General features: G+C 43.5%; 1 protein-coding gene across 1 annotated transcript in view; it reads right to left on the reverse strand.

The window, feature by feature from the left end:
• The window catches only part of SLC25A12 (solute carrier family 25 member 12), a 451,247-nt gene that overhangs the window by 24,361 nt on the left and 407,259 nt on the right, over positions 1 to 19,627 (reverse strand). Inside the window, exon 16 of the mRNA XM_069225331.1 lies at positions 7,204 to 7,362. Within this exon, the coding sequence (XP_069081432.1) occupies positions 7,204 to 7,362 (159 nt within the window). The remainder of the gene's footprint in view (positions 1 to 7,203; positions 7,363 to 19,627) is intronic.

The raw sequence follows: 19,627 nt of genomic DNA on the forward strand, positions 1-19,627 counted from the left end.
GGCCACCATATTTACCTCATATATCGCACCGGGCATCCATTGTCATGATTACTGGATTTCAGGGGGGTTTAGGAAAATGCTTGTTAAGACTTGTCAAAAGCAGCCACCACAGTATCTGTCCAGAGCTCATTACTAAACTTATGTCCCAGGTGTCAACAGTCCATTATCAAGTGAAGCTACACATCACTGCTACTATGGTAGCAAACTAAGACTGCACCAACCCCTTCAAGGGACCCATCAAAGGCGCGCAATTCCGAATGGTAGCGAGGAAACTATGAACCTAATTTAGAGCTGGGCAGATATTGGACATGCTGCATGGAAAGATGTTCCATTCACCTTAATAAAGAGCACTGCTGTCAACTGCACTCTAAACAGAGAAGACCGGACATCCACTCCACTTCATATGAGACTCTAAATACAGGGAACATTATCACTCACTGTGGTGTGGAGATATACTGCTAATAGACATATATCTTTATGTGGTATAGGTTAAGTTTAAATGTTATGAAACACATGAAGTAATGCAAGACGTACTGTCATTTCAGACTTCTCAACTTAATGGGTGGCCAGTTGTGAATACTAAATACTAAACATTGGGGCACATTATCTCTATGCTTCAGTTGGAGGCTGGTGGCCTGATCCTTTCACTTCTCTATACTGTAGATGGGGATCCGGAGTAATGTAATCCGATGGAGCAGAAGTGGGCCCGCTTACTATATTAGGCCATACACACACAGACTAGGGGTTACAGACAGGTCATCCAGCGCTGCACTGACAAGAAAGGAAAACAGGTACACAACCAATGGAATTAGTACAATTGTTGATTTAGTACACTCATTACAAACTGAATCATTTATGCTACTGCAAAGTTCTGCTTTACACTAAAACTTGACACCAAAACATTTGTCTCTCTTACTGGCACAAATGTTCTTCTCACATGGGGAAACAAACAAACAAGATAGCTAAGAAATTACAAAAGACCAATACTTCAATAAAAGAATCCTAAATATTGAAGATTTTAAAAGTATTCCAGTGATGGAATCAAAGAGCAACCTAACAAATAACACGGCAGAGCGATACTCAGCTGCCTAGCGGGACTTCACCATCTGCTGTGTAACATTTCTGAAGGAGAGGCGTGGGCAGCCCACGACCCTCCTGCGAAGCATTTCACTCATTGCCCAACAGGCTACCATCTATGTTTTGGAATGTGTGATCTCCCCCTTAGATTAGGGGTAATAACATATTGATTTAGGCCAGCGGTAACTCAGGTACTGCTGACCTAAACTGCAATACCATGGGTAGAGTTTCGATTGCCTCCTGCACCCTTTTAAGGCAAAGACTGATAAGTAACAGGCGTATCCCCCTTAAAGGCAAGCCGTTCAGCTCACTGGAGCAAGGTCCTTCTGTAATTACGAAAATTATTCTTAAGCATTTTTGTAAGAAAAACAATCATATTTTGTGAACTAAAAAGTCTTAGATTACCTATCGTCCGGTCATAAAAAAAGACCCTGGTTTTCATGATAGAAAAGGCTTTTAAATGACAGGTACACCATAACTGTATTGGATTTTAATATCCTCTGTACGAACAAAATATACTCTTTTTTTGTTCTTCTTGACAGGTCATTGAAACGCAAGCCATTCTGTCATGTTTTCATGCCAGGGGGACACTCGTGATGGAAAAGTGTATTTGCAGTGCAAACAAAATCAGTAAATCCGAATAAAAAGGTACTCAATAACTCCTAATTACAGAAAGTGCATTTTGTGTTGTTCGTGTATCGTTGGAGCACACGTGAAAGTATATATACCATAATCATTTCTGCAAGCATTCTTGGTTCTAATTTGTTAGCTAAGACACATTTCTTGCAACCACATAGTAAGAGACATATTTTTAAATGCTAGGATAACAGTGAACAGTGTGCTTACCATATCCCCGTGTATTCATAGTTTAGTGAAAGTGATGCACTCAGTACAAGAGGGTCATCCCGTATGGTTTCTGGATATTTAAAATAGGTATAGTCGGTATGTTTTAAATACAACAAAAGGGGAAAACAATCAATGAAAAAATTGGACTTTATATATTCCAGAAATCTATCAAGTAAACCATAAAATTTAGACCCCAGAAGAAAGTGCTCTGTTTGTACTTAATGGTATTAAGGTCCTATACAGTTGTGGTATATATACCTATTAAGGCTTCAATTACAAGTTTCACAGTATCACTGGGTGCAAACTCTGCACAAGTAATTACTATTGACATGTGGCAGCACCTCATTTGCCAGTTAAAGTTTCCATTTTAATGAAAATAATTATGTGGACAGGGAATTACAATGTCATATTCTACACTGCATTCCCCATGATAAGGAGTTTGACACACACATTTACTACTTGCTCTGAGCTTGTTCGCTGCAGTGTCGTCTGTATGGGGCAGGGGTAGAGAAAGTGGGAGAAGAAGAGTGGGAGAGAGAAGGGTAAGGATAGTTCTGAGGGGGAAGCATTGCATGTTCTCTATTTCCTAGAGAAAAAAATCAGGTGGAGCTGTGATACAAGGCCTGGCTACAGTTGCAGCAAATCCTCTAGCGGTTTTATGGGCTGGTATTTCCAGTCTGGGAAAGCAGGTCAATGGGCCTGACGTAATCGGGCAGAGTGGAGTTCCACTTGGGAATTCCGCTCTGCTTCACAAAATCACAGGGGCGGCTCCGCTAGGGCAGAGAAGCGTTGCTGCCCTGCTAGCAGCTGCAAAACATTTGCAGTAAAAACATAACAAACATAGTTTATTAATTTTTTACTGCAAAAGGGGGGGAGGGGAGACACGGGCGAGACAGGGACAGAGGGGAAGTGCACAGCACTCCCCCTCGGTGCGTATGTATGTTTGGCCGGTCGTCTCGGGCCGGCCAAACATACATGCGCACTAGGCTCTCTCCAACCGGCAACGCAATGCCGGGTTGGAGAGAGCAGGCAGAGGCTCCCACTCTGCCTTGATGCGCCCTAGCTGGGCGCTCTGTCCAATCCTACCGCTGCTTTCATGCTGCTGGCAGCATGAAATCAGAAGTAGGATTGGACACAGGCAGGCTGGGAGTCTGTGCTTGCAGCTGAGGAGTGGCGTAGCAAAAAAAGGTACGTTTATCTTTTTAATATTTTTTTTTTTGGGGGGGGGTCGCTCCTCCATCCCTCCCCACCATGCCCCTTCTCCCTCCCACGAGCAGCGACTGCATAATCATGACCTAAATGGTTTTAGCATCCCCAAACCTGTATCTTAAGGCACTGTCAATGATGTTCTGTTATTTTATTCTGAGATGAATGAAGAGCCCTGGAAAAACTGGGGCGGAGCTCCTAAGGGTTCTCATCAAACTGACATGTGATGAAAACCCTTGCAGTTGGGGCCTCTGAGGAGGGTAGGTACTTCACACCATTTAACAAGGTGGGTAGGTTGGATGTTGTCAATACCTTTTCCAGCGTTGATTTCTGAAGAGGCACACTGATATTTCACACTCTGGCCTTCCTTCTGAGAGAGCAGTAATATTCTGAAAAGGTGACCTTTTGCAGGATATTTGGGGTTCTTTGCATCGTCTCATGGAAGTTCTTGATTACTTAGCATTTTTAACCCTCACTAGCATTAAGACTGCAGGGGAAGCTGAAGAAGAAATTATTTTTACTATTAGTGCCACAAACTATGGCATATGATGATCTGAGTCTCGGACAGTAGTGCAAAGCCATTGTGCATTCATCTTGCCATCTATTATATGCCATTTTTTATGTGGTATACCTCTTTTGTGGGTCTTAGGTATTTTGTTGAAATCAGTTGTGGAAAAGTAACAATGAGACAATTCTCACTTTGTCTTGCCTGAGACTGGATAGCTGCAGCAAACAATCTCAGAGGTGAGGGAAACCCCAATACAGAGCTTCCTTCACTGTTCTTATTTCTTCCCCTGATTAGAGCAAGCATGAACATCCTTCAGTATTCTAGGAGATAGAAAACAACAGCCCTTGTCTTTTGAGACTGTTTACGCTTCGTTCCAAGATACTGCAAGGGAGAAGGTTTACCCCAGATCTCAAGGGCACAATTTGCTTTGGTTTATTATAAGTTAAAAATAGAGTTGGTAATGGGCAAAGAAAATAAGGAAAAACAATTAAAGAAATATTGTTTAAATAGCATTGATAAATGTTTTTGTTGCCCTTGTTTGGCTGCATAAAGTTTACTCCATTCATTATGAGAAATGTAAAATTAATGTTTCGCCTTCTAATATGTATGAAAAGAATGATCCACCAGTAGCTAGCTTCTCAACGCTGGAATACTTTGGGTAGTAAGTCAGTCTTACTAGCCATCAAGTGACCTATAGGGAGGGTCATACTAGACTTCACCCAAACCATTATGTTTATCACCTAATCATTTGCTTCTCCCATTCCAATTAAGCTATCAGGCCTGTATGTTGATCTCCCCATTTTCGTTAATGATTTTACTGGTTACTGTCCAATAGAAGAATGTATTTTCTTCTTTTCTTCAATTTGTAAGACACTAAGGCCCTCATTACAACCCTGGCGGTCAAAGACAGCAGACAGTGAAAAGCAACTGCACCCGTCGCACGGCTGCAACACCTCCGGCTCCATTTGGGGCCGGCTCCCATGTTGCAGCCGGCCCAGCGGGGATGTCATAATGGCCACCGTGGGAGTGCGGCTGCATTGGCGGCCGCACGGCGGTTACAACTTGTAATGAGGGCCTAAGTTATTTAACATATAGCTTTTAATGACATTTAGGCGTGTTGTAAGGAAGGACTGTATGTTTATGCTGAAGTGGACCATTTCCCAATAAACCTTTTAACTTACCAAAGTTACTTTTCTTACACTATGAATTGCTCTATGGGAAGTGCCCCTTATCTCCCTCCCCTCAATTGACTCTGTAGTTCTTTTCTTAAAACAAACGGTAGTCCAAACATGTTTTAGCTATTAAGAAGCATTTTCTAGTGAATATCAGGGTTTTCAGCAGTGGAATCATTTATGTGACATTTTTAAATCGCTAAGTACAGATCTTAAGTATATAGATATTAATTGTTGTATCTTGTGCATGCTTTTAAAAAAAAAACTAACAATGAAATGGAAATAGTTGTTTGTTTTGGGAGAGAGGAAGCACATGTTAGCTGGACTTCATCTCATGCTAGCTAGCAAATACAATTCTAACTTGGTTGACAAAGGGTAGGTTAAGGAAAGAATTTAACCAGACAAAGCAAATATTCAAAAAGGTACAAAAAAAAGCAGTGTCATGAGTTTGTGCTAGGCTGATTCGGGTCATTGCCGCTAGCTTCTTATAAATTACATTTGTTCTTCCTGTGCCATGAACCTCCAAGTAAAGACCCCTTTTGCCGGTTTCCTAAGAACAGATCTTTAAATTCGAAGTGGTCCATTCATGCCATTTTCTGTAAAGTTGGGTGGCAAGAGACAAAGTTTGATTACTGTCAATGCTTTAGTATTAATAAATAAAAGCTGAATGTTTTGTGATAAAGATTCTACAAATTGACAACGAGATGGACTGTTATACCCTTGAACCTTTGTTACAAATTACCCTGCTCCTGCCCATCTGCAGGATAACGTGAATCACATTCTTGGCTGGTTTACTGTCCAAAACTGGCTAGTATATGTCTAGGCAGACTCCCTTTCTTTCCAGAAGTGCAAAGTATCTGTTACATGTGCACTTCCACATATTAATTGTACTACAGTGGATTCACGCTCCCCCCAGTGACATCATCTCCTCTTTACCTCTGTGAAGAGATGCCCCTGGCTTTTGGCATCAATCATGTCCTGGACCTCTAGAATCGAGTACAGAAAATATCTCACAATATTATGAGATACAAAGATAAAAGCCTTTTCTGCATTCAGGAAGCACTGTTCATACCTTTATCAGAATTTGAATAAATTAGTTATGAATGAAAAAATATGTGTTCAAGGTCGATGGGGCATGATTTTCAAATACACTAGGCCTGATTCACAAAGGTGAGCTTACATGTTTGTAAGTTTACTCTTTTTTCAGTATTCACAAACTGTGATTTAAGAGAAACTTCACGACGAAGAACTCCGCACATTAGGCACATGCATGGCCCCATCTTTTAAGTGTGGAATTCTCTGCCTCAACAAGGAGTCTCTGCAGTCTTAAAGTTACTGTTAAACAGGGGCGGCCCCTTCATTATGGCAGATGAGCGTTGCCCACTGCTGAAAGGCATAAAAATAAATAAATAATAAAAGCACTTTACTATCATTTTATTTTTCCGCTTATGGAGGGCGGGGTGGGCCAGCAACCCCCACATCACCAGGGAGGAGTAGTGGTGGTGCGCTCTAAGTGCGCATGTAAGTTTGGCCGGCCGCTGAGGCTGGCCAAACTGACATGCGCACTTAGAACTCTCCACTCGAGCAGTATTTTACAACCAGGTGGAGACTAAGCGCAGGCTCCCAACTTCATCCCTGAGCAGCATTTCAGCCCACTCAGGCCAATCCCGGCGCATCTCTCATGATGTGTAACAGCATGAGAGAAGCGTCTGGATTAGGTAGAGAGGGGAGCAGAGAAGCACCAAGGTGGCGGGAGCATCAATGCAGTGTCCAGCAGAGTAGGTAAGTGTTTTTTTATTTATTATTTCTCCACCCCCTGCCCCCCACTGCTCTGCACACTGCCCCTCATGCCCTCCCTGATAGCAGCTGCCACTGCTAGTAAATTGCATTTTTGCGAATACCAAAAAGAGTAAACTTACTCAAACGTGTAAGTTTACTTTTGTGACAGGCCCATTGTCTGCTGTAGTTGTGTTCATTTCGCTTTAATGTGATTTTCATCTTCCGAAGCCTCCTGGCATTGCTGCCGACTACTTTCGCAGGTATGGATGCTTTAGGAGCTCACCTGCGTACACTAAACATTTCATGAAAGTACTACTCTAGTTGTGCTTTATCAAGAGTGTTTTAGTAGTGCAAAGAAGCAAACAAACAGGAAGTACTGGCAAAAAGTGACAGGATAAAATGCCCATGTTGTTGTGCGGGTGGAGTGATGAAAGTGAACAGCATAAAACTGACTGGAGACTGAAGAACTTGTCCTGCATTCCTCAAGCCGCAGCATCAGTCTTAGCTCTTACATTTTAAACACTGGAGTGGTCTCTCCAACTGGGAGGTCCTCCAGGGCTTCCCTGGATTTCGAGAGACCGAACTTGAGGCAGTATTTCAAGGTCATATCCATACCTCCAGCTCCTTTCCAAAAAGCTCTCGGCCCTTCTTCCTTAAGAATCTTCCTGAAACAGTCAATAACGCCGCTGTATGTTGTCTGGCCAGCACGAGCTGCCACTTGCAGTCTTGTCTTGATGACATCAGCAGGGGTTACCAAGGAAGCAGCAGGCACACCTTTCAGGAAGAAAGAACCATTTAATTCACACGTACTGCGAGATCTTGCAAAATAAGAGGCTGACTTTTTCAAAGCCCTGGAGAATTTCTAATAAACGCTTGTTTGTAAATACAAAATTAAAACCAGACAACTTAAACGATTAATAAAGACCAATATTACACGTTTTACTTTTGCAATCCATGTATTTAAAAAAGAACATATTTTGTGTTTTCTGCAGTGCCATTTTTTTCTAAGCGTTCTTCTATGAATCATCATCGGCATGTTTAAAAGTTAGCACAATAATTCAGTAAATTAGAAATCACTCTTCCTAAATCTGATCCACTAGAATCCGAGCTAGGGTTTTTGAGACTCATACAGTTTATTAACAAGCAACTGAGAAGCTTTCTACACAGTGACTGATACTGCAAGGAAGCTTGCACTGCTACCCACAACAAGCATTGCTTTATTACACCATGATTCGCTTTAAAAAAATGCATGTGTTACAACAGAATTTGCTCACTCACAGGAAAGTAGATGGTACGGAATCTACAGAATTTACAACATAAAGGCAGTAATGCCTAAGTGTACGCAGGCTGCACAAGGGACGCCATCTTTATGTGAGTAGACTGAATGGCTGATTTCCTGCATGCCTGACAAGTTCCACCTGCCATTCCTCTTGACCGACAGGCAGACTTGCCTCTGTCCAGTTGAATGGGTCAGGTGATGCTCTCTCCCATTGACCTTTTTCTCAAGTGTAAGAGGGGTCCAATGAGACCACCATCCACAGGCTAGTGCATCTGAGGAAGACACTGTATCCCCCCACAAGAATAGCATTCAGACCAGAAAAATGCTGATTTGTGTGTGCAATGTTTCTCCTCATAGTGCTGGCACCTTAATGCTAAACTGGTATTTGGTGGCATACTATCAGGAACAGCAAACTGCTCACTTATGAAATGTAAGCTGACATGGTGGCAGCCAGACTGACAAATATGTTTAAAATATAAATGCCCAAATCTCCACAAGTAAATACCTCCATAGCACAAGTAAAAAGTATTTTTTTTGTTACTGACCTGTTGGCTGGCAGTAACAATGAAACAAACATTTGACTCTTTCATACAAGTCTGAAATCTCAAATCCCTGTCTCTGAACCTCTTTGATTAAAATGAAATCCCACAGGAACATCAGTAGACCGATTCCAAATCAGGGTCTTCTCAACAAAACACATCTTTCCGGTTGGGAGAATACATGGATAACAGAGTTAGTGAGAGACCTCCATTTCTGCGTCTGCTTTTATGTCCTGTAACTTATGGGGAGTCGGTGTGTAGAAACCTAGAAAAACACTCTGCAAGTTTGATTCTAAGGGGATGCCAGACAGTAGTGAAAGCTCCTTGTGACATATTCCACTCTTGTCATATTTCATCAGGTCTGTTTTCTGTAAGAAGAGCATGTTGGGGGTTTCTCATGTGATAAGCTGTCATGTTTTGAAATGCTTTTCTGAGAAGTTCAGAATGCCACTTTAACAGATTGCTATTGAACTACCCTATTTTGGAGCCTGCCACCTGTGACAGGAGTATTTTTGTTTATGTGTATGAAGAGCACTTTGGGTTGCAAGATGACTTCCTGTTCTATTTCTCCAGTCCCTTGGCTAATCCAAAATTGGAGCAGATAAGAAAGCATATCACATTGGTCCTGCATGAACTTGTGAACTCCCACCACACAGAAACATTATTTAGCAGGGGCGGCTCCTTTGCAATGGCGAAGAAGCATCGCCCCCCCTGGCTAAGCCAGGAGATGAAAGATAAAACTATATTTAATTATCGTTTTATCTTTTATCGGCTTGCTCAGCCAGCAGTGTGTTCAGGGTGGGATGGGGCTAGGCTGAGGGAGGTGGGAGGGATAGTGCACTAATTGCAAATGTGTGTTTGGCCAGCCATATAAGGCCGGCCAAACACACATGAGCACTTAGGTTTCTCCAACCCAGCTGTATACACATCTGGGCTGGAGAAACAGCACAGACCCCAGGCTTGTGTCTGAGCGGCACTCCGAGCTGCTCAGACCAATCCTGACGCTGCTTACATGCTATGTTTTGCATGTAAGCAGCGCCAGGATTGCTGGGGAGCCTGTGCTGGTGTCCCAGTGAATGCTAGGACACCACAAGAAGACCAGAGGAGCAACGCAGCAGGAGGCCGCAACAACGGGAAAAAGGTCAGTTTTTGTAATCATTATAATTTTTTTAATTTATTTTTCTCTCCTCGTCCCTCCTCCCCCGCCCCTCCCCTTGAGATTTGTGGTGACTGCTGCTGTTATTTAGAACATTTAACTGAGCTCTATCCAATAGTGCCAAGGCTGTCATCACTCTTGGTGTGAGTACGTTTATGTGAAACCACCATACAAAGAAGGTTACAACCAGCCAGCAGCAATTAAGGTAATCTGATGAGATGTGGGCTAGAGTATGTCAGATAGAACAAACTGAACAGGAGACAGAAATCTTCGTCATAGGTTATTGCATTTTAAACAAGATGAGCTTAACTGGAGTACAGGCTATCAGTGGCATCGGAATTGGCCTGGCACTTGTTTCTCTTTGCTCTGGTTGCATTTGTGGCAGTTGTGGTTGGGGGACTGGTGTTTGGTAGAACCTACAAATTCCTAGCTGCCACGCAAAAGAGTTAAAAGCAAAAACAGAGAACGGCCTTCAGATTGTCATTTTTACCAAAGACTTTTGCTGCATGTAGAATGAGGGCACCCAGGGGGCCACAGCCTACATTTAGTGTGTTTAAAAATTAAAAGCCTAGTCCATTTGCTTGAGCGAAGGGTGTTGCAGGCACCAGTCATCCCCTGATCCATCCCTCCTCTCTTCACTGACCTAGGAGGCAAGGACTTGGATAGGACAAAAGGAAAAAGACAGTCACTGCACCCAGGGTTTGGGATTCTATGGCAATAATCTTATGATCTGAAACCTGTCTATCCTTTTTTTAAATATTGAAAAGATGGGTAGCTTATATCTGCCCCAAGTGTAGTTAGGTTGTGTTATTTGGAGAGTGCCCAGAAGCTTGTGTTTAAGAGCAATACAAAAACTCATTTAACATATTTATCAATTTTGACAATTTCTACTACCATTACAGCTCTGGTTTTTCCTGCTGATACGAGAACTCGGAGCAGAACCAGAGGAGAACCAAAGGATGTGTCTGCAGAGCCGCTAGGCCTTGGGAACGTCAAAAGGAAGGGGGCCCGAGGAACAGATATTCTGGCTATCCCTTAGATACTAATTACCCATCACTGGAATTTTGTGGGCATTGCTGGCTAAATTAACAACCTGCGACATACAGATTCTGAAGACTTTTAGAATCAGGACAGACAGGGATCATGAAGAATTAGGGAGCTCAACCATAGGATGTCTACTGTGTCATACATGAAATCTTAATATACACTAACGATCTGAAACCAATGTAAGGAATACAGTGGTGATATGACTTAATTCATGTAGTGTTCTGCCACTTTCGGTAATGGCTGTCTACAATCAAAATGGAATTTAGTGAGAGCAAGATAAACTCTGAAAAAGACAGTTTATGCTTTTCTGAGTCTAGCCAGTACGGGCTCTGTTTTGATGCTCACGCACTTCATGTAAACTAAGTATGAGAGGAATTTGCTGAGTGACAAGTTGAAAAACAGATTTATCACAGAGGATACGTGTGGGTCTAGAAATAGCGATTCATCATAAAGAACCCCCAGGTTACTCATAATTTAGGAAGCAGTAGTTTATTGTATGGCTCAGGAAGACCAAGCTTGGTTCTGTACATTTAAGGAGGGCATTCAAGAATTAAGAGGACCTCTCTCGAACAACAATTAAGTTTCTGACCTTTAACTCCTTTTGTGCGTTGGATGCCTGGGAGTTATCTGACACCACGGTGGGCATGTGTGTAGGATGGCTCCCAGCCATCCTGGCACCCACCCATGAGGGAAGCATTGGCACTCCACCCTAGGCTTCCCTTCTACACCCACCCACCGGGATTGGCAATGGAAGCAATTCAGAAGCCACCCCCCCTTGGCGATCTAATGACGGCATGCACAGTGTGCAGATGTCATCAAGACCTGCTAGAACCGCTCTGGAGGCCATTTGCTTCTAGCGCTCATCGGAGGAAGTTAGGTGTAACCCCTCCCGGGAGGGTATGGGGGAAGGCAAAGAGGCATCGGGGGAAAGGAAAGGGTCGCTCCCCTTATTGGGGGCATTAATTTTTGCCGTTTCTATCCCCCTTGGGGGAAGATCAGCTGTATTTTTAGGCATATCTGCCCCAAGGGGGTAAGAAAGCCACTAGACACCATGGATCTTATTATTTGCATATTGGGGAAAGACCCCTTTGACAAGAGTCACTCCCCTTATTGAGGGCATTTATTTTGGCTGTTTCTGCCATAATTTTAGGACCATCTGCCTCTCAAGGCAGAAAACAACTAGATACCAGGGAGAGATAGAGAGGGAGAGAAAGATGGAAGGAGAGGGAGGGAGAGGGAGGGAGAGAGAGAGTGTGTGTGTGTGTGTGTGCGTGTGTGGGTATGTGTGTCAGTCTGCATGTACTGGTGTTTGGCTAGAAGTGTGTGTACTGGCATTTGGCTGGCGGTGTGTGTGGACTTGCACTTGACTGGTGGTGTGTGTGGACTGCCATCTGGCTGACCTTGTGTGTTGACTGGCTTCTGGCAGGCGATGTATGTGGCTGGCATTTGGATGGTTATAGTGTTTGATCACGTTAACTGTTTTATTTCTTTTCATCATTTGCATCTGTGATTGTAATGTTTTATTTCCCCTTTTTATTTTAGTGCAAAGCTTTTGATTTCATTTGCTGTGACTCCTACTTGTGGTTTCTGCACTGGTAGATCTCAAGTTTGTGTAGTTGCATGTGCTTGGTAAGAAAACCCTTTTTGTAGTGTTTACATCAAATGAGTATTATTGCCATGTATGAATTCGTTTTTGTAAATGGTGTAATAATATTTGGCGGTATAGCATATTTAGCTTCTGTTTTTCTGTGTGACATTCTCCTTGGATTTGTGCACAATGTGTATTGTGTTGTCTTATGTGTAATTGTATTTTGATTTTCCTTTTTAGTGAGATATCGTTGGTGCTTGCTGTGCCTGTGCAGAGTAGGTGCTGGTGAGTCTAGCTGTCTCTGGCAAGTATGTGGTACCATTTTAGAGCATACAGGTCTATAGGGCTCAACTATGGCAATGTCCTCTATGCCTGTACCAACCAGAAGAATGCCCCTAAATTACAGCACATTTAAAATGCCTCTGCCAGACTCCTTCTGGACATTCCTCGCCACGAACATATCTCCAATCACATAAGAAACTTCCGCTAGCTCCCTATCGAGAATTGACTTTGAGCTCCTTGTCCACGCTTACAAGGCCCTCCATGACCTAGGACCCGCCTACCTCAACCATCACATCACCTTTTACTACCCCAACAGACTTCTCCGCTCAACAAGCACTAGCCACCGTACCCCGCATACGGAAGATCTCGGCTGGTGGGAGATCCTTAGCCTACCTCGTGGCAAAGAACTGGAACACCCTGCCCCTGCACCTAAGGCAGTCACCATCGCTACCCCAATTCAGGAAGGACCTTAAAACCTGACTCTTTTACTGATGCTCAGAGGACAAACCACCTTAGCGCCTTGAGACCCTTACGGGTGAGTAGTTGCGCTTTATAAACCCTGATTTGATTTATTTGATTTTTGTGATAGAGCCACACTTTGTTTATTACTTATTTTACACAGTGTTGGTTGTTGTTGACTTATTTGTCAAGATACTTTTATCAGAAGGGATTATGGCTTGCCACAGGATTATTGCTCAGCAGGTTGTTGGTATGTTTTTTTAATCTTCCTCTGGCCATGTGTAGGAAATGGCCCTTTTTGGAGGGTTATCCACAAAACATTTGCTTCTGACCTCCTGTTTTTGATCCTATGCTGCATTTCATTTTTGCTGGCTTTAGGACTCTGGCCACTTCACCATTGCTGACAAGGGCTGAAGTGCAAGTGCTCTCTGTCTAAATTGTATTGGTAATTGGTTTATCCATGACTGACATAGTTGAGTTACTAGTAAGTCCGTAGTATAGTGCACCAGGTGTGCCCAGGGCCTGTAAATTAAATGCTACTAGTGGGCCTGCTGTACTGATTGTGCCATCCACATGCGTAGCCCTGTAAACATGTCTCAGACTAGCCACTGCAGTGTCTGTGCAGTTGTAAACTGCCATTTTGACCTGGCAAGTGCATCCACTTGCCAGGTCCAAGCCTTCCCTTTTACTACATTTAAGTCCCCCCTAAGGTAGGGCCAAGACAGCCCCATGGGCAAGGTGCAGTGTATTTAAAAGGTAGGACATGTACTGGTATGTTTTACATGTAATGATAGTGAAATACTGCTAAATTTGTTTTCACTATTGCAAGGACGATCATCCCCATAGGGTAACATGGGGCTTGACTTGAAATATCTTTTAAGTTTAATTTCCCATTGGAAGCACATAGAGATATGGAGTTTGGAGTCTCTGAACTCACAATTTGAAAATACATCTTTTGGTGAAGTTTGTTTTTAAATTGTAAGTTTGAAAATGGCACTTTTAAAATGTGGGCATTCTCTTGCTTAACCATTTTGTGCCTCTGCCTGGCTGTGGAATACACGTCTGGGTCAAGATGGCAGTTGAGCTGTTTGTGAACTCACTCTAGATAGTCACTCAAAGGAAGCTAATGTGTGCCCTGCATATCCTGATGGGTGTTCCTGGGGGTAGAGTGGTGAGAAGAGCTGACACTTGCACCTGAGTAGGGCTGTGCCTGTCCTGACACAAAGCAGTCTCGAACCCCCTGGAGTACGACTAGGGCCAGGGAAGGAAAGGTGGGGTTTTGTGCACTACAGAGAGTTCCCTTTGAAGCTTGCCTACTTCAAAGGCAGAAATGGGTATAAGCACTGAACCTCTGACCCCACAAAGTTAGAATCCTTCTGGACTAAGGACATTCTGTCAGGAAGAAGAGCTGGATGTAATAGGAGGGACTGCAACTCTGCCTGATGCTTTGTTGTGCTGGCCTGCTGCGAGCTGCTTCTAACCTAGGAGTAAAAGGACTGGACTTTGCTTTCTACATCTTGTTTCCAAAGGTTCTCCAAGGGCTTGGACTAAGCTTGCCTCCTGTTACGAAGTTTCAGAGACATCAAAGACTTCATCTGTCGGCACCTGGGCTCTCTTGCTGGGAATCCTGCCTTGCCAAGTGGTGGCAAATCCAGTTCCTGGGTCCTTGGGAGTGAGTGCTGGTGTAACCAAGAAAAAACAAGCACATTGACTCCAGAGCGACTTTGGAACCATCATCGCTGTCCTACTCTGCACCGCTGCATGCACTGGAGCCATGGTCCCCGCTGAGCGCAACGACCGACACCGCACACCCAATGCTGCCGCAGTGCCTCTGAAGTCCCACCACAGCATGAGTCTGGAGTACCGTGTCAACGACATCCATGACACCTGACTCTGCTGCAGCACCTGTGGCCCAGTGGGGTGATCACGACACCACAAAGTAGACGCCTTGCATCTTGACCTGCTGGATCCATCGACCCCGCCTTGTCGTAAGGAACTGACGCCTTGCCACTGGCACGCCTCACCTCCCCTGCAACCGTAAGGAACCGACACCTCACCTCCCCTGCCCTGCCACACAGTAAGGAGCCAAAGCCTCACCTACCCAGTAGCAGTAAGGAATCAACACCGCACTGGCTCCAACAACACCTCACATCCCCAACTCAGTGCATCAAGGTACTGTACCTGGGGTCCGTGCGACTCCGTGACCCATCCACACTCTCTCGCGAGTGGCGTTCGACTGCTGGGAATGACTCCGTCAAGATTTTGTGATAGCCCCAGACTGGAACTATTGTGTTTTTAAGCGGCATACTGAGATTTATTCTTTGAAAATTCATATCTTTGCTTGTATATGTTGGATTTGTTGTTGTTTTGGTCTTGTTTTACTCAGATAAATATTGGCTATTTTTCTAAATTGGTGTGGAGTACTTTCATGGTGTTTTCACTGTTACTGTGTATGTGTACAAATACTTTACAGATTGCCACTAAGATAAGCCTAACTGCTTGTGCCAAGCTACCAAGAGGTTGAGCAGGGGTTATCTAAGCTGTGACTCCCTTACCCTGGCTAGACTGAGGGTCCCTACTTGGACAGGGTGCAAACCACTTCCAACTAGAGAGCCCATTTCTAACACCATGATAATGAGACTGACTCTGAGGCAGAGGAGGAAGTGGAAAATTCTGGCAGTAAATGTTCTGCCCGAGAGGAATCATCCGATGATGACGTCACTCTCAGTGTGGAGAAAGTGCCTGTTTTAGATGAGGATTGCAGCCTGCTCTAAAAGGCTTCATATTAGAAGAGCTGAGCTCTGGGTTGCCCCAAACATAGTGCAGGAGGTGTTGCCTGCCTTTGCTAGTGTCGCAGGGTGTAGAGTGAATACTGAAAACTTATTTCCTATAAATTTCTTTCAGCTGTTTATGGACGATGTATTTTTGGATGAGATTGTTGCATGCTGAACAGTATTTGAGGGACAACAGTGCCATATTTAAGCCCTGCTCTAGAGCTACCCGGTGGACTCCCATAAACCTGTGTGAATTGAACAAGTTCTTGGGTTTCACTTTTTTGATGGGCTTCATAAGCAAGCCATAGGTGTCTTCATATTGATCTACCAGTCCCTTGCATATTTCCTGCAATCTCGAGTCATGATTGGTATTTGCTTCTGCTTCGGATGTTGCATTTTGTTGATAATACTAATGCATTGCCACAAAATCACCCTGATTGTGATCGTCTTTTTAAGATTTGGCCTGTCCTTGATCACTTTGTAGGTCGATTTTCAGAGATCTATGTTCCAGGAAAAGAAATGGCTGTGGATGAGTCTTTGGTCGTGTTCAAGGGCTGTTTGGTTTTCAAGCAGTAGATTCCTAGCAAGAGGGTGTGTTATGAAATTAAGATGTCTATGCTGTCTGAGAGAAGTACAGGATATATCTATAATTTCTGTGTGTACACAAACTATAATAATAATAACAATAATGGAATTCCTGCCAGTCTGTCCACCTTCAGAGTTAGTGAGAAACTTGTGTGGGAACTTGGTAGAGGACCTTTTAACAAAGGTCACCATGTATACAGAGAAATCTTCTACATTGGAATAGAATAGTTTATGGGATTGTTCAAAATGAAAACCTTGAATGTTATCAGTGCCTTGAATAATGATAAACTGCTAGCTGAGAAATTTGCAAACAGAAGGGATGTCTATATGCTGACTACCATCCACAATGAAAGTACTTCACCTGTGACTATCTGGGGTCAGGTTGCTGAAGTGCGCAAACCTGTGTGCATTTTAGACTACAATAAGCACATGGGTGGTGTAGATAAAGTAGATCAGAAGTTGGAACCTTACACTGCTGTTCTTAAGACTTACATTAGGTATAAGAAGTTGGCTATTCATTTGTTTAATATTGCAACCTTCAATGCTTTTGTTGTTGTTTGCTCAGTTTCAGCTGTCCTTGATAAGCAGCCTTGTTGTAGTGGAACAGGCAACTGTTCCTAGAGTTGGGGTGGTGGAGGATGTGGCTATATTGAAAGATCGCCACTTTGCTGATTACATTCCTCCCATACAACAAAAAAACAATCCCTCAAAGAGATGTAGAGTTGTGCGGAAGGAGAGTCATATGCACCCCCCCAAGTGTCCTTCTAAACCTTTGCTGTGTGTGCCTGCATGTTTTAGATTGCACCACATGCTGCAGAGTTTTTGCGAGCAACAATTAGCGTAAAAGGGGGTTTGTATTGTTTGATATTTTTTGTTCAGATTTCATGGTTGACATTAGTGTGATGTATTTAGTTAGAGCTGATATGGTTGTAGTTCTAGTTTTGTACTTACTTCCAATTGGTTTGTGTTTTCTTTTTTGTTAAAAACAAAATGTGATGGCGGTGTGCGTGGACTGGAGCTTGGTTGGTGGTGTGCATGGACTGGTGCTTGTTTGGTAGTTGGCAGTGTGCATGGCGGTGTGCGTGTCATGTGCGTGGACTGGTGCTTGGCTGGCGGTGTGCGTGGACTGGCGTTTGGCTGGCTGTGTGCGTGGACTGGTGCTTGGCTGGTGGTGTGCATCGACTGACATTTGGCTGGCAGTGTGCATGAACTGGTGCTAGGTTGGCGGTTTGTGTGAGCTGACATTTGGCTGGTGGTGTGTGGGTAGTGGCTTGCTCCTGGTCACTACACACACTGCTAGCCAAACGCCAGTCTACATGCTCTGTCAACCGCCCGCCGGTGTGATTGTTGTGTCAGACATGTGGGCATATGAAAGTGATGGGCCCTTAATTGGTGCTGTTTGTTGATGTGAGTGTTGTTATGTGCTGGGCCCACAGCTGGTGGTGTGAATGGTCTTGTGTGAGTGTGTGTGTGTGAGTCACGTATAAAAAAGTTATGAATGGCCTGTAAATCATTTGGTGCCTTGTCGCAGCTTTACAGCTCGTGAGCTGCGAGTCATTGGTTCAGTTTTTTGATCTTTCAATTATTTACAGTGCATTTTATATTTGCAAAATCTCTTATTAATTAAAATGTACGTTCTGAACCTTCACTCACCCTGAGCCAAATCCAACCATGATGTGTGTGTACCAATGAAGAGAGTGAGAAGAGAGAGCTCGCTCACTTTCCCAAATGATTATCAATCACAATAAGCGAGCCTGCTCGTTTCTTACTTCTGTGCTGTTGCAAACATTCAAATAATGAAACACACTGTTTTGAACCTTTGTCCAAAGTTACAATGAATAAAAACACGCCATATTGTTGGGTAATCACAAGACAATTTTATTGCACTTCTTTCTCAGTTGGGAATTCAACTCCTGAAAAAACTCCTGCTCCGTTGTAAACAGCCATCAAAGCACACCCACGACATTCTAAGTGTCTCAGGTGGGGCCCCAGTGATGAAGCATGCCACCAACTAGGCCAGTGGGTGAGGGGTCTTTTTAAGAAAACATGGGGCGTTTGGGACATCACAGTAGTAACAGACTTGGTAGCCTGCTTGCTTCTTGTCTAGGGAAAATCTACCAACTTTAGATATGTTTGAAAACTGGACACCCAGGGGAGTACAGGGTGGTGTGCCTCTCATGGATCTCAACAAGTTTTCTTACCCACAATGCCCAGCAAACCTCAAAATGTGACTAAAATCTCAGATTTTCCTTGCAACTCTGTGGCATATTCTTGTATTAACAGAAATAAAATACAAATTTCCTACCACCCAGCATTTACCTCAGTCTCCCGATAAAAATGATACTTCACTTGTGTGGTTGCCCAAAGCAGAATCAGTCTAAAAACATTCAAACAAAAACCTGTTCTTTTGGACCCGCTTTGGTCCCCCCTCAAACTCTACATGTTTTTAGCACTTGGCCCACCTACAAAAGTGAGGTATGATTTTAATCGAGAGACCGAGAGAAACGCTGAGTAATAGGAAATTTGTGGCTCCCCTCAGATTCCAGAACTTCCCAACACAGAAATGTCAGGAAAATATGTTTTTAGAAATGTCAGGAAAATATGCTTTTAGACGAATTGTGAGATTTGCAAGGGATTCTGGGTGACAAACTTCGATGAACCCAAACAAGTTACTGGTTTCCCCTAGGTGTCTAATTTAAAAAACAAATACAGGTTTCCTTGGTTTCCCTATGTGCCGGCTGAGCTAGGGCCCAAAATCCACAGCTAGGCACATCACAAAAAAGGGTCAGTTTTCAGTGGAGAAATGTGATGTGTCCACTTTGTGTTTTGCCTGTTTCCTGTCATGGCTACTAGGCCCACCCACACAAGTAAGGTACCTTTTTTATTGGGAAACGTGGAGGAATGCTGGGTGGAAGTAAGTTTGTGGCTACCCTCAGATTCCAGAACTTTCCATCATGGAAATGTGAGGAAAAGTGTTTATCCTGTATTCCCCTAGGTGTCTGGCAATTAAAAATGTGCAGGTTTGTTAGGTTTTTTCTAGATGCTGGCTACGCTAGGGCCCAAAATCCACACTAGGCACATTGAAAAAAAGGATCCGTTTTCAGTGGAGAAATGTGATGTGTCCATTTTGTGTTTTGGGACGTTTCTGTCACGGGCGTTAGGCCTACCCACATAAGTGAGGTACTATTTGTATCAGGAAACATAGGGGAACAAGTAGTAGATTAAGTGTTATAGCCAATTGTCTTTCTCTGCATTTGCACCTTCCAATTGTAAGACAGTTTGTAAGAAAGAAGTCCTTTTGAGAAATGCCCTCTAATTCACATGCTGGTA

This window comes from Pleurodeles waltl, chromosome 3_1 (genome assembly GCF_031143425.1).
Source record: "Pleurodeles waltl isolate 20211129_DDA chromosome 3_1, aPleWal1.hap1.20221129, whole genome shotgun sequence".
Lineage (NCBI taxonomy): Eukaryota > Metazoa > Chordata > Amphibia > Caudata > Salamandridae > Pleurodeles > Pleurodeles waltl.